General features: G+C 43.4%; 1 protein-coding gene across 4 annotated transcripts; it reads left to right on the top strand.

Annotated features, from left to right (window-relative positions):
- The first annotated feature begins 1,634 nt into the window (after window positions 1-1,634).
- Window positions 1,635-14,525, top strand: tcf20 (transcription factor 20). 4 transcript variants are annotated; one of them, XM_028986707.1, is made up of 7 exons: window positions 1,635-1,682; window positions 1,767-1,958; window positions 4,023-12,331; window positions 12,426-12,519; window positions 12,696-12,745; window positions 12,841-12,929; window positions 13,117-14,525. In XM_028986707.1, exons 3-6 carry the CDS (start codon window positions 5,132-5,134, stop codon window positions 12,898-12,900), a joined length of 7,404 nt encoding a protein of 2,467 aa, XP_028842540.1. In that variant the 5' UTR covers window positions 1,635-1,682; window positions 1,767-1,958; window positions 4,023-5,131; the 3' UTR covers window positions 12,901-12,929; window positions 13,117-14,525. The 4 variants fall into 4 exon arrangements, with proteins under 4 accessions (XP_028842540.1, XP_028842541.1, XP_028842542.1 ...); XM_028986708.1 differs by lacking the exon at window positions 1,767-1,958; XM_028986709.1 differs by lacking the exon at window positions 1,635-1,682 and having other exon boundaries at window positions 1,700-1,958; window positions 13,122-14,525.
- The last annotated feature ends 422 nt before the right edge of the window (window positions 14,526-14,947 follow it).

The following is a 14,947-nucleotide window of genomic DNA, read 5'->3' as shown; positions in this document are numbered from 1 at the left end:
GGAGTCCATTGAAGGAACCTTGGGCAGCAAAGGGACATTCACCATTAAACCTGTAGAAAGTGACATATGAGCCTTGAGCTATTTGCCATGCATTAAATGTATGACGCATTTTATAACCAATGGCAGTGCTGAAAGAGATTTTAGAATGTCCATGAATACGTTTTATAGGCCCTTCAAATGGAAAGGAATGGTTCACAAAATAACATTTTAGCTTCTTTTATGTGCAGCAGAATGGAACTGCTGGACATTTTACCCTTTCTCTTCGGCGTCATGTGATAGCATTGTCATCCTGTTTTTGTAGCCATGCCAACATACCACTGGTTCACTAAGGTCTACTTATAATAAGAAGGAAATAAAGCAAATGGTGCTGGAGCAAATGGTGCTTTTTTCCCTTGCCTTATGCTGCTATTGTATCACCTTGGTGGTTCTGTGAGGAAGCAGGTAATTTTTTTTCTTTATTAAATTCAAATGTCTAGAAGGCACTCTTGCTCTGAACATACGATCACACAAGAACTTTGGCTTTAATATGATCCAATAAAATGCACTTATAATGCTGTTCACACAAGGGTTTGCAGATAATAGTGGACAATATTTGTTCATAAAGGCGATATTCAGAAAGCACTCGTGTAAGCGTTACCACTCAGTATTTTCATTTGTTTATCCTCATACTGTGTCTGAAAAAGTGTTTTTTTTTTTTTAAAGTGCAATTGGGACCATGTGAGCTCAATCGCGTGTTCTATGAGGACCATGAGTTTATAGCCTATAAATTATCTACAGTTAGGGTTCTGTGATGCAGTTTCCATGGCAACCATGGTGGAAGTAGACGCGTATCTGCATAGAAACAGCATGGGCATTCCTTTTTTACCCCCCTCTCTATTATTGTAAATGTGATTCTAATCAAAGATACAATGTGTGCCGACTGCTGTGCATGCTGTGTGTGACTGAGGGGCACAGGGCATACCATCACAACCCTGCACTGATCGAGACAGAGAGAGAGCGAGAGATGCTGCAACGCCACCACATCACAGAGGCATGAGTACTGCATGCAGCACACCGAAGAAGACAACACAAATGTCCGCCAAACTTCATTCAGACTTTCACATATGCTCTTCAGAATCAATCAGTATTAATAAAACACTTTTTTTTTTTTTTTAAATAAAGCAAATTTTCAGTTTTGCTGCAAAATCCCACTTCAATCTGTCTCGAGGTAGACCCAGCGCAGTAAGGCGCTTCAGGCTGTCTGACAAATGTGTTTACTGACCCTCTTTGGTTTCGATGTCCCTAGATGTCGTGGGACGGGTGGGGTTTCAGGAATATGACTGTGTACGCACAAGACACATAAACTTACCAAATAAAAAAAAAAAAAAAGAAAGAAAGAAAACCAAGATTTAAAAAAATTTTTTTTTTTTTAAAAAGGAACCCTATTCCCACACGTGTCTGGCCGCGGCGTCATACGAGAAGACGCGGCGGCGCGCCCGGCACGGCGCGCGTCCACGCGGAGTTTTGTAGGTTAATCGGCGCTGCGTGCGGGTCTTAAACTCGGGCTGTAGGTAGGTTCACCTACACGGTGAGCGGGAGGGAGGGAGGGAGCGAGCGAGCGGGAAGGGGGCGGGGGTGCGTGGACCTCGCTGGCTACGGGACCCGCGGGCACCCCGATTCGTGCGCTCCTCTTGTTTTTAGAGGTAAGAGGGAGACAAAAGAAAGAAAGGAGGAGAGGGGGGGGGAGGATTTTTTTTAATTTTTTTTATTCGAACCCTCCTTCGGAGGAAAAGGCCCGTTATTGCGCCGGACTGTGACGGGGCCCCCGACTTCGCCGCCACTGGCCGGGGCTGTCAGGACGAACGCGGGGAGCGAGGGAAGCGGCGGAGCGCTCGACTCGAGTCCGGGGTTTCCTGCCACAGCCGCGGGAATCGCACAGAGCTCCCTTTCACTTCTCGCTGGGCCTTGAACGTTCCCAGGTATGCATTCGGATAATGGGTCACAGCGCGGGGGGGAGGTGGGTCTCACGCCTCTGCTGATTCGCGTCGAAATGCTATATTATTGATGCTATTATGTGTTTCTGGTGACTGTCGCGGACACAACATCATCCATCCAGGAGCAGCGACGTCCCCCCCCCCCCTCGCTGGCCCCGCTGTTCACCTTATTTCTTCATTTGTATTATTATTATTATTATTATTATTATTCGTCACCTTCCCCACCTTGGTAACAATACTGTAGCCCGATAGCTGCGCGTTCTGAGGTGGCAGCAAAACAAGGGGTCCAGCCTAATGCGCGTTTAATTTCACAAGGCGGCCGTAGCACGTCGCGGCTGCTGGACGGGACGTAACGTTTTCTGCCCTCTTCGTTTTCCAAAAAGGGGGAACTGTGGCATAATGGGCAGCCGACGGGGGGGCTAAACTGTAGCATTTTTGCACAATACGCAGCGGCGGCGGCGGCGGCGTTGCTGGATAATTAGCCAGGTTGCTAGCTGCTTATAAAACGGGATGTCGACACACCGGGGCAGGCTGTACACAAACGTTGCGAAAATAAACGTTCTTTGCCTCACGTAAAATGGAGTGGGGTCGTTTTTTCTTCTCCCTCTGTCGTGTGTCACATCAGTATGCAAGGCGGGTGTAAAATGCGGTGATTAGGGTTTGTGGCGGGGTAGCCCCGTTAGCATTCTGCTACAATCACCTAATGGCATTTGGGCAAACATTTCTGTACCATCGTTAGCCTCGCTCGTCGACATATTCGTGCCCCAAGTCGTAGTAAACAGCGTAACAGCGTCGCTTTAAGCGTGCGTTGCGTTGCGTAACGCTGCCTGTACGTCGCATGAGCACCATTTCTATAGTGTCGTCTGTGATTTATTATTATTATTATTATTATTATTATATATATTTTTTGGAGGTGAGGGCTGGCAGGATGGCTTCCCATCGCACCCACGGACTGCCCGTGTTTACACAGTCCACCCTGCGTGACCCTGCGGGGCGGCCGCCAGACGCGGACGGTCTCCGATCGTGCAGCGCCAGGTCCCAATTACAGATTTATAAACGTGACGAACCTGCGTGGCAAATATGTTCCATGTCGTGGTAGCATATACTGATGGCGAAGATTATTATTATTTGTTTTTGTGGCCTCCAGTGTTAAGTCTGCAGAGAGGCTGCAGCCATAAAGCAATATACACCCTATCTGAGACAATGGACAAGTGTCAGACAACCCATTCATGAATAATGGTCTCATTAAGGTGGCCTTACCCCCTAATTAGACCTTCCAGTAATCAAATACCCATGCAGAAGGTTAAACACATTACATTCTTCCCTGGCTTTCACAGCCACATAGATAGAAATTTCATTTTTTTTGGTGGGCTGTAATAATGCATTCTGCAATAATACCTCTGCTTATTCTCTCATGCTTGGCAATATCATTACATTTACAATAAATAATGCTATTTCAATGCATTCCTTTTTTGACCGAGGTTTACTGTAAGATAAATATACTAAATCCCAGCAAAGTGAGATTTACAAAAGTGATAGCAGGGCCCATTGTTTAAAACAAATTGGATTTCAGTTGTTAATTGTTACCTCAGAATGTCATCAGTACATTTCATAAATGCATTTAAATGAATCTGAATGTGGCTTTCTTTTAATAAGCTCAATGTTCAAACTGGATTGCTTTGTTTTTAATATTACAAAATGGGAAATTCTTATAAACAGGTCCCGTAGTTGGCTTTGACATTGTATAGAAGTGGTCAGTCGTGTTGTTTGGGTATTTTCTAATATGAAAACAAAAACAAACAAGATCTTCCCCAAATTATTATTTTTATATAAGAAACTAGCATTATTAATGTGTCGGAGTTGTGTTGATCAAAGTAATTTAGTAGTTATGTTTCTTTTAGTACATTGTCATTATAGAATTTATTGTTTTTTGTGAAAGTAGAGAGGAATTGGAGATGTTTACTGTATAGAAGCTTTAATGAGTATATTTGAGGTGAAATGGACATGTGTGTCCATGTTACATTAGTTTTTCTCTTCTTGTACTTTCAGATTGTGTCATCACTCCTGTGACCAACCGAAAAAGAAAGACATGCATTGAGGTATCAGGATAAAACAGAAGAACAGGGAACTGATTACAATGGAAAGCCTTACTTTTGGAATATAATAGTAAAAAAGCCAGGCCAAAATGAATGTGAACTAAAGGAAAAGGATTAATGACAGCGGGAGCACAAAGATTGAGCTGTAAAGCAGAGAACAAACAAAACAGACAAGTATTGAATACAAGAAGAAAAGTATTTAAGGACCAAAGACTTTTTTTTTTTTACAGACTGGAAACTAACACTTCATGCAAGCAGTATTCAAAAGGAAGGAAAGAAATTATTGGTATCAGTAACTACAATCAAAAGAATGCAACAGAATGGAAAAGGTTCAAGATGCATTGTTTTTTTTGGATGATAATGGTTCACCCTGTGTCAATTTGTAAGGACTGAAACATTTGATGGACATGGGCATTTTTGACCAGTTTTATTCAATGGAACCACGGTAATTTGGCATTGCAGTTTGGCCGGATGGTCACCTTTACTTTGGTTATAACAATTATAAGTACTGTTTTTGGTACTTTATTTACTTAAAACATTTTGTGCCAGATCGCTACGGCAACATAGTGGTAATTCCTACATCTTTATCTTTTTACGAATGTAATTCTACAGATATTATCATCACTTGTTAGCCTCTGCCAGGTTCAGATCAGTGCTCCCAACTATTACCTAAATTATACTGATTTTACCATTTTAAACAACCGTTTTACATGCATAAATTACAACTGCTATTTTGTTGCAACATCAGCTGCAATTAGATTTCCCCCCCAGAACAGTGCTTACTGCTAGCCAGACTCATTAAATGCTGCTACATATGTGATTATTAAATAATCACCATCTAAGCTCCTATTGCTGAGGAATCTGCACTTATGTTGTGGCAGCCAGCTTTCAACTTTGAACTCTTTTAATGTGACAAACGTCACTCCATCTTTTAGGAGAATCAAGATAGCACTTCCAGAACAAAGCATTCCAAAATATTTCTAGGTCACAATACAAATAGTAGTGAGGAGAGAGGAACTGATTTACTAAGATCAAATATTGCAAACCTTAAATCTGGCAAAAATGCAAAACTTTTCAAATAGTCCAGCTCCTTTGCCCCCTGGATTTGCCAACAGGAGCGGAAGTGTGGTTGGCTCCCCATATCCACCACATTCAGCAGACCCACAGATCTCTCCAAGAACAATGGAGGAATATGCTGCATTGCAACAGCAAACCCCAACAAACCCCCAAGGTCATGGCCAACACCTGCTTCACCGGGGACAGCCCCATCCCGGGCATGCTGCTCATATTCATGGATATGGATCAAGAAACAGGTCATCCGGTGATGGCAATTCTCACGGTGGAGGAAACAGCAACCTGTACCGAAAAGAAATGGATTACTATTTTTCCGTTGGAGGCAGAGACCGAAGTAGACGAGTCGGACCTGCATATGGAGCAGGTTTTGGCTATTCAAACATGGATGGACATATACCTCATCAATACAGACACATAACAGGATCAGGTACAGCTTCTGGAATGATGTCTCCCTACCCCATAGACTATGGGTCAGCTGCTGGTGCTGGTAATGGCAGTAGCGTAAGTAGTGCTGAATCCTTTTCCCCTTCACACCAGTACAGCATGGGACAGACGGCTTCACTGCAGTCAGTATCAGGCCCGCACATGCATCAGCGCCAGAAGTATCCATCTCACCAACCATTGCATCAAGGCCAACAGCATAGACCATACAATCTTTCTGGACAGAGAATGCCTCCTCAGTTCTCAAATTACCCTCCACTAGGCACCCCCACAGGATCAGCTGTATTGTACAGCTCCCCTCCACAGAGGTATGATGGCGCTAACAGTGGTGCAGCTGATGCAAAAGTTAATAACTCACCCACTCATGCCAATCCAGCGACTTCAAACAATGCTGGTTCACTGGACAATGTAGGCCAGAGTTACCCGCCCAGCCACCCGCCATACTCACCACAGCCACATTCCCTACATAAACACTCCCAGAGAACTTCCCAGCACACTATGGGGACAGGCTATGATCATTCTCTTAAAATGCAACAACATGCTTCTCAAGCTGGAATTGCATATTCAAAACACCCACAGTCGTCTGTTTCCTCCAGTCCTGCCCTACCACAGCACTCTTCCCATGAGCTCTCCAAATCTCCAATGCATTCTCAACCAGCTCAAATGCACCAGAATTTCAGCCCTATCTCTAACCCCTCCCCTGCTGCCTCTGTGCAGTCTCCAAGTTGCAGTTCTTCATCATCACCTCTTATGGGGGGATCAGAAGGAATGAGCAACTCTGCGGCACCCCAAGTGCAGCCATCATCTCATGTGTCACTCATGAACCCTCGTAGCAACCACAGTCATAGCAGATTGTTGCAAGCTGTGCCCCAGTTGAGTCCAACACCCCACTCGAATAGCAGCATAAGCAGTTGTGGCAGCAGCACTGGTGGCAAAGGTAGTCAGCCCGCTTTGAGCACGACTCGAATGGCACCTGGCAACAGGGAGGCATCACGTGAGGATGGAGCTTCTTCCATGTACCAGTCTTGCCCACAAGACAAAATTATGCAAGATCCTGGATTGAACAGTTTAAATGCTCTCACATCTCAAGTAGCTAATTTACCCAATACAGTGCAACACATGATGCTGACAGACTCTTTGCTTTCTCACAAGAAGGGTAAAGACGGTGGACAGCTGGCTCATGCGCAGCAGTCGTCCAAAGCTATGACTGCTCAAAGCAAAAGTCATGTCATGAATGTAACTTTGGGTCATGGATCAGGGAGAGAGCAAAGTGATATGACTGCTGGTGATTCTGACATTTCTGAAAGAGCCGCCAGAGAAGATTTTTCGTCAAGCACAGACAAAGCAAGGAAAGGAGAGCATGGCGAACAGTTGTCTGATGAGGACATCAGGAGAATTAGACAGATGAGTGGCACCAGCAACGAGTCTGAAACAAACAGCTTCTATCCCGCATCTAAGAATCAGTTTTCTCAGAATAAGACTGAACAAAGCGGTCACCGGTTACATCTGCAGGTGGACACAGAATTGTCTAAAAAGCAACCCACAAGCCAGCTGACCTCTGCAGGTGCTGCTCAAACCAACACACTAGAAACACAGACTCCCTCATCATCCTCTCCACCATCTATTCCCCCTTCTACAGAACCCAGTGCAAACTTAAACCAGTGTTCTACCATCTCTGCTTCTTTATCCTCCACTCCCTCCCCTTCCAACTCTTCACGATCCAACTGTTTTTTAGAGGGTGATGTAACTAAAGGTGATAATAAGAAAGCCCTCAGAGAAGAACCTGAAATTAAAAATGAAACAAGTAACAGGACAGAGTGTGAAGACAAAAAATGGGGAACCAATACAACACATGGAAGAAACCATGAAAAGTCAAAGGAAAGACATGGATTGAAGAATATACATCTACAAGCTGCCAACTGCAAAGAGGAATTTGTGTCCCCCACCACCCAACATGCAAACAAAGAAGGGATGAAAGATGAGATGCAGCTTTTTGACACCAGTAAAAATGTAAACGTTGAACCTCACAGTACAGGAAATGTTGGTGTGATTGTCTCAACGCGCTCTGAAGGAAACCAGGCTGAACTGACTAAACCTTCTCAAGCTACCCCTGCTTCTCCCCGGTATTGTGGTCCTCAGCACTCTAGCCAACACAGTTACACAGATGAAAGAAACTCCCTCAAATTCTGCAGAGATTCACGCAATCACAATGGGGATGGAGATATTGATCCATACACTGCTGAATATGGGCAACCTGCACCATCAAATTATTCTACTACATACAAATATGGAAGCCATGATTTGCCATTTAATCCTTGCATGAGCATGAAGAATAGGGGAGGAGTAGGGCCAGGAGGAATTATAGGAACGCCAAGCCCTAGATATCAGGGCTATAATCAGCCACCAACGAATTATGGATCTGTACCCAGGAAGAATGCAGGGGCTTCTGGGGTTGAAGGAGCATCAAGGAGAGCGATGGGCCCAGTGTTCAGAGGGGATGATGCTCATTCTCAAATTCAACAACCTTTTCCAAGTTTGCTGCAAGAGGTTCTTCAAGGCTATCACTTAGACAGGCGTTATGGACGTTCTGAGCAAATGTCCAATCCTCATCTGCAGTCTCAAAATATGCCCAAGCTTTCCTACCAGCCTCGACATCCATATAGCATGATTGAAACTCTCAAGTCTCAAGCGTTAATGGGTGGCATCAATGTTCATCATACTGAAATGTCAACAGGAAAGTCTCATCCTTCAGTTTCCACTCAGGGATCTGGGAATGATTTAGGTACTTCTCATCCTTCATGGGACTCTGAAGCTCAAAGACCAAAGGGGGGACATTGCTCCTCAGATAAAAGCAGAATGGGTGTGTCACCGGGTCACTCCTCCAATGTTCAGCATTGCCCAGAGACATCAGTTGGAGCCCCAAAGCACATCAACCTAGCTGACTACTCCTCACCCCACAGGAAATCTACACCAAGTTTGACCATGCCTGCATCTGCTGTACAGCAACTACTATTACAAGAACCTGAACCACTACCTGGCAGCATAACTCCCACAAGTCAGACTCCAGTTCCATCTGGTTCCCTCTTATCACCATCCTCAGAACGGAGATCTGTTATATGTGATGTCTCTCCATCTCGAAGAACCCCTGAAAGAGAACGAGGCCAGGCAGGACTATGTGGGCATTCAGTTATTCAGCAGCCATTCTCTTCTACAGTAAATGAACAAGAACGCAGTAAAGAAGCAGTAACAAGAAAAGTTGAAGTTAAAACAGAAGAGCCAATCAGTGTGCCAAGCCATGAAAGTGGGGATGAACCAACAATAATAACTAAGAAAAACTTAGGTGACATTAAATCTACACGTTCTTCTGTGGATATTAAACCAGACCATCATAGGACCAGTGGAGATGTGGCCATTACTACACACAATCAGCAGCAGGTCTCCCTCCATTCCAGCTCTAATTCTTTGTTATCCCCATCAAGACGACAGGCCTGCTCTCAAGGCATGGAAGGTTACAGTAGGCAAGCATCTGAATTTAGTGGTTTTGGATTTAGTGAAAACCAAGAGGAAAATGCAAAAATAGGCAACCCACATCAGCAGTCATCCCATTCTTATCATCATTTATCCTCTCAAGCTCAATCAGTTAACAAATTACAAACCTATTCCCATTGCCTTGCTTTCCAGCATTCCATGCATGATGTTGATGATTGGACGGCAAACCACAACAGACATAAAGAAATCACTCTCTCTAATTCTGTTCCCGATCGACACATTCCTCAGAACCAGTTTGAGCAAAAGATGCTATCTCCAACCAATGCACTGACCAACCCCACACAGTTACCCAGGCAACAGACATCTTATAAGGGGACATACTATGATGCAAAAATGTGGGATGCATATACTGGAAGAGAAGGTGGAGGAACAATACAGTCGCCATCTTCAGTTCCTTCTGAATCCGTGGCTTCTCAAGATGCTGGGACTGGTAATAAGCATTCCGATTCAGATGTCCCTCAAGGGGTAATGGAGGAACTGAAGCCATTCCACCCTGCAACAGCATCTAATTCTGTCAGCAAATGTGCTGCTCCTGTGAGTAGTGGTAATATGAACCAAGGGTCTCAACAGGGTCGTCATGTGAGAACAGCAGGCTCAGGGGACACTAACCCATTAATGATGAGGCGAAGAGTTCGTTCTTTTATTTCCCCAATACCTGCCAAGAGACAGTTTCAAGATGCTCATCAGAGGAATGCAACTGGTTCATATCAACCTCCGTCCAGCCACGCCGAGTCCAGGCACCAAAATGAGAGTGATTTAGAGGGACATCCTAATTTACCCTCCTCAGACTCTGCGCCCAATATAAATTCATTTTCCCCATCCTCATCCTCACAAGGAAAAACAAAGGTTTTGCAACCAAGAAAAGGCAGGGGTCTGAAACTGGAGGCCATTGTGCAAAAGATTACACCAAATGTCAAGAAAGTGAGTAGTTACAACAGCAGCCATGGGGATCCTGATTCAAATTTCCTCGATTTACCCAATGCAGATGTAGCACACTACAGTTCTGAACTCTCAGATCAAGAAATCGGGGCACGTTTCTCAAGTGGTGAGGGGAGCTGCTTGCCTTATCTAGCAGAAAGTCATTCTTTAGATGATGTAATGTCCTACAGAGGGATGGAAGACACTGGAACTGTTGCTTATGACTCACTGAAGCAAAGCACCAGTACTAATCCTATCAGTGGTCCAATAAGGGCTTTACAGACAGATTTTGATTTTGGCTTAGGTACTTCAGGCACATCAGGCTCATGTCTTGGTGAAAGTGATAAGGACGATCTTAGAATACCATCTGATTTCACTTTATTAGGACCTTTGCCTCCACCACCACCATTACCTCGTCCTGTACAGGGCTCTCCACCTCCGTCATCATCTGCCTTATCTGATATCCAGCAGTTTACAAACACGTACCAGCAGCTGGAGACTCGAAGGGGAGAGCAGTCCGCTGCTAACCTTTTAAGGCAAAAACTCCAAGAGACTGGTATGGGTTTTGATGAGTACAGTAGTAATGACTATTTTGGAACCACTCCACCTCATAATCAGAGTCCAGGACATCACCTATTGACAAGACCACATCAAGCTTCTTCTGTAAGAACTGGAATGTCCATGTCTGATTCCAAGCCACCAGAGAGTACTGTCCCCAAAGGCTATTTTCCTTCAGGAAAGAAAAAGGGTCGTCCTGTAGGAAGTGTGAACAAACAAAAGCGCGCTCAGATCCAAGTGCAGTCCAGTCTTACGTCTTGTCCGGCCTCCGCTGTTCCTCTTGCCTCATCTCCTGGTATCATTACTGCAGCACCCCAGGCTGTCCAAACCATCAGTACTAAGACTGAACTTGCTGTAGCAGCCACATCTGATGAACCAAAAACGTCTGCTGCACCTTCACCTGCTCAGCCTGAAACCCTAAAAGCAGATGTGGACAGTGAGGACACTCAGCAAGAGATAAGCATTGATGTGAAGCCCATTCAAATCAGACAAAGGAAAGGGAAAGAGGACAACGAAGAGGGCTTGCAAGGCAGGCAGAGGAGGAGAAGGCGAGCAGTTCCTACAATTACATCAAAAGATGAACTGGAAACAGGAAGCACGGGGGGGAATTTCTTCGATGGTCGGACATGTGTTTTCTCTCCATACGTTCATGTAGAGAGAAAGGTAGCAGAGATGGGTGCCGTGTGCACAATCATCAACGCAGAAGATGAGAAGTTGAAGGGTGAACGCCATGGAGGTAAAAACATTGGCCTTAGCACAGACACACTCTTAAACATAGCTCCAACAGTCCGGAGAGACAAGGAAATTGACCGACCTAAAGAAAAGAGGGTCGAGGGTTCTGCCCTGCAGTCAGCAAAAGCACTTCCCTCCTCGGGGTATGTTCTGTCTGGGCCTGTGATCGCTGAAACAGCTCATATCGGACGTCTGTTATGTTGTCTTTGTCAAAAATGGTCAAATTACAAAAACCTTGGGGATCTCTATGGGCCCTATTATCCTTCTGAATATGCTACCCGACTTCCTAAGAATCACTTGCAGATTAAACAGATCTTGGCTAATCCTGGCCTTGGCCTCCCAGGGTTGAACCTTGTGTCCGGTTCAATGGAATCAGCCTCACAGGAGGTGCAATTGCTGGATTCTTCTCATCTCAAATCTTCCACAGACAGCGACTGCACAGTCAGTCAAACTACCAACCCCACTTCCCCTGCAACTACAGTAGACACGGCGTCTCCTGCAGCTGGAGAAGAGATGCCATATCTTTCTTACAAAATGACCAGTGCAATCATTAACAAGAGCATACAAAACTGGGAACTGACACATGAGTTGTCAGCTATGACTGGACCAATGAAACAAACGGAACTCCAAAACGAGACCATCCACACACAGCCGCTGCAAAGCCAGCACGAGCAATCTGAGGATTCTCAGCTGAGACCACAGCACAGAAAACTCACCTCACATCCACGCTTTAAAAGAAGACACAAATCTGGTGAAGATTTGCCCAGAACTATTCCCATTAATTGCAAAGCTTCACTGCCATTCCAGCCTCCTCCACCAAGCCTGGACTCCCTTGGGCCTCTCGCTCAGCTAGCCCAACTTCCTCAGGTGCCACTGGACCCAGAGGAACTGTGGGTGCATGAAGGGTGCATAGTCTGGGCCAGTGGAGTCTTCCTGGTCAATGGGAGACTGTATGGCCTTCAGGAGGCACTAGAGGGTGCCAGAGACACAGTAAGTATCCTTCATGCTTTGTCATTAACATAATGTCGATTTTGAACGCAGTCCTGTTAAAATCTGTAATATCACATGTTTTGCTTTTCAACAGAACTGCTCCCATTGTGAAATGGCAGGTGCAACGTTGGGCTGCTACAGCAAAGGCTGCACTCTGAGATATCACTACATATGCGCTATGGAAGCAGGTGAGTGACAGAAATAATTGTAGTAATTGCACGTTTACATCATTTTATTCTAGCATTTAGTGTAACTTAGTCCATGAATGGGAAACTAATCCCATATGTTTTGGGGGAGGTGGAATTTGAGAGGAATTATGTATGTGACACGGTCTGGTGTCTATTTGTGTTGTTTATTTTATCAGACTGCTCGTTGAATGAAGATAACTTTTCACTGCGGTGTCCAAAGCACAAGGTAATAAATGCTGTTAATCGCATAAAAAGCTGTAAGAATATCTGCTGTTTATGTGATATTCAGTTTATAAATATGAATTTATGATCTCTTATAAGATTCCCCAGAGCGGCAGGCCACTGAAATCTGCATACTTGGAGCAGTCTGAACGAGGCTGAAACCGTTATGAATATGAGAAGACAAAAATGTGAGTCCAAACACGTCCACCTCCAATTGACAATATTATAAATGTATAATAAGATAAATAAGATAAAATTACACTACACATTATAATCATGCTTCTGTGTTTCAAAAGTCTTCCTTTAAATAAATGTAATTTGCCTGTGTTTGAACACTGTTTCTAATGTGATTGATACTGTGTTTTTCATTCCAAGGTCAGACTGGATATTGACACTTTTGGTGCACAACATTAGAATAAAATGGATGGATATGGAGATTGTAAACAAACAAAAAAAGACAACACTACTACACCACACAAGAAATAATACTTTTGACTTCAAACAAGTGGCAAAAGGAGAATATTCACAGTTTACCCGTCTTTACCATTAATGGAAAAAACAACAGCAAAATGGCAAACTAAGAAAGGAAAAGAAAGGAATGGATCAAATCGGTACAGTCTAAGCTCTTCAAGGAGGAAAAGAAACAAACTGCCTCTTGTGACAAACTTTTTGGAGATACATTCAATATGTTTCAGTTATAATTTCATTGTTACGTTTTTTGTACTACCATCGTATTTTTTGAGTCCACGCTTTTGTGAAGACATTTTTGGGAGCAAGTCATTTGAAGGACAGCGGAAGAATGTTGGAAAATAAAAGGCAATGCATAAAAGGGAGGCAGTGTATTTACACATATTTTATGTAGTATTGTAAACCCTTACTGTATCATTATTTTTAATCATTGTTATTATTTTCTACCAGTATTTTACTCTTAGATCGAAATGGAAGTATCTCAACTTTGATGGCGTCATCATAATCACAGCAGGACTTAAAGTGAATGAAATTGAACAAAATGTCAGTTTACTCATAATGACAGTGATCATTCCTGAGGAAGGAGGATGCCGAGTGACATTTTTGGAATGTCAGGGTCGGGTTGCCACAGAGACATTATTGCCTTGTATAACGGACATTTATTGCCTTTGGAAGTGTGTCTGTATACGAGCGATTGACTGTGCGTTGTTCTGATTGATTGATTGATTTGACTGAGTGTGTGTCTGTTTCCATTTTTGGTCGTTTCAAAAGTGGTCTTATTTTTCATCCTTACAATTTGTATGGTACGGATCATGTACATGAGAATTAAATGAACATGACATTATTTTTCAGAGAAAAATGCCACAGGTCAAATCAAGATTTGAACTCATTTGCAAGCAGGTGTCATAATTGATGCATGACTGCCATTTAAACAACAGCTGGTCAGACATAAGGAAGCATAACCGAATGGAAGCTCATACTGAAAAACCGACAGTATGAGAAATCTGTTTTATTTCGGGAAATGATTTGTCTGACCCGCTTCTGGTTTTGAAGTGTCACACATTTTTGAAGTGTTTTTGGATGGGTTTAATTGTCGTCCACATTTGGACCGAGAGATGCATTTATCCATTTGAAAAATAAAAGTGTTTCCATGTGCTAAAGAGTAAATTCTGACATGGTATTACTATCTTTATCATTTTTTATTATTATTCTTGTAAAAATAAAAATGCAAAGAATGACCATATTGAACATGTTGTACTAGAAACCTGTCAATATGTATATGAACCATGAATACAGCTGGAAAAATGAAGAACGTACATGATTCTTGTCTCTTTTTTTTTTTCATTATTATGTCATTTTATTTAGAACACAAATAGGTATATTTCCACTCACTGTTGCCTTTATTGTAATGTCATGTTCTTATGTGTCATGTGCAGTAATATCCATAATACTGCCATTTTGCTCATTTCGTGGTGAAAATCTCTATTTGTAATGTTTTTGGATTATTGTTTTTCCATTTGCCCAAGATGTTTTTACTTCACTGTTCTTAAATAGAGCCTTAAGAGTCTTTTGTCATGAATTTGATCTCAACTTATTATCACATCCCTCATTTATCCCAGTTCTCATTTGACACATTCCTCATTCCTCATCCCAGGTAATCCGATCTGGCGCTGATATGGTATTTGCGTGCTGCCAGCTAGACTCCTGAAAAGAGGTATGGGCCATTCAAGGTGAGGTC

This window comes from Denticeps clupeoides, chromosome 7, assembly GCF_900700375.1.
Source record: "Denticeps clupeoides chromosome 7, fDenClu1.1, whole genome shotgun sequence".
Classification (NCBI taxonomy): Eukaryota; Metazoa; Chordata; class Actinopteri; order Clupeiformes; family Denticipitidae; genus Denticeps; species Denticeps clupeoides.
The sequence above is the reverse complement of the archived record's forward strand: the minus strand, read 5'-3'. Positions and strand labels throughout refer to the sequence as shown.

Coding starts and splice junctions, on each gene's coding strand:
- tcf20 (XM_028986708.1), top strand. CDS start 5,132: ATGCAAAACTTTTCAAATAGTCCAGCTCCTTTGCCCCCTGGATTTGCC. Junction 12,332..12,425: donor TAGAGGGTGCCAGAGACACA/GTAAGTATCCTT, acceptor GCTTTTCAACAG/AACTGCTCCCATTGTGAAAT. Junction 12,520..12,695: donor CATATGCGCTATGGAAGCAG/GTGAGTGACAGA, acceptor TTATTTTATCAG/ACTGCTCGTTGAATGAAGAT.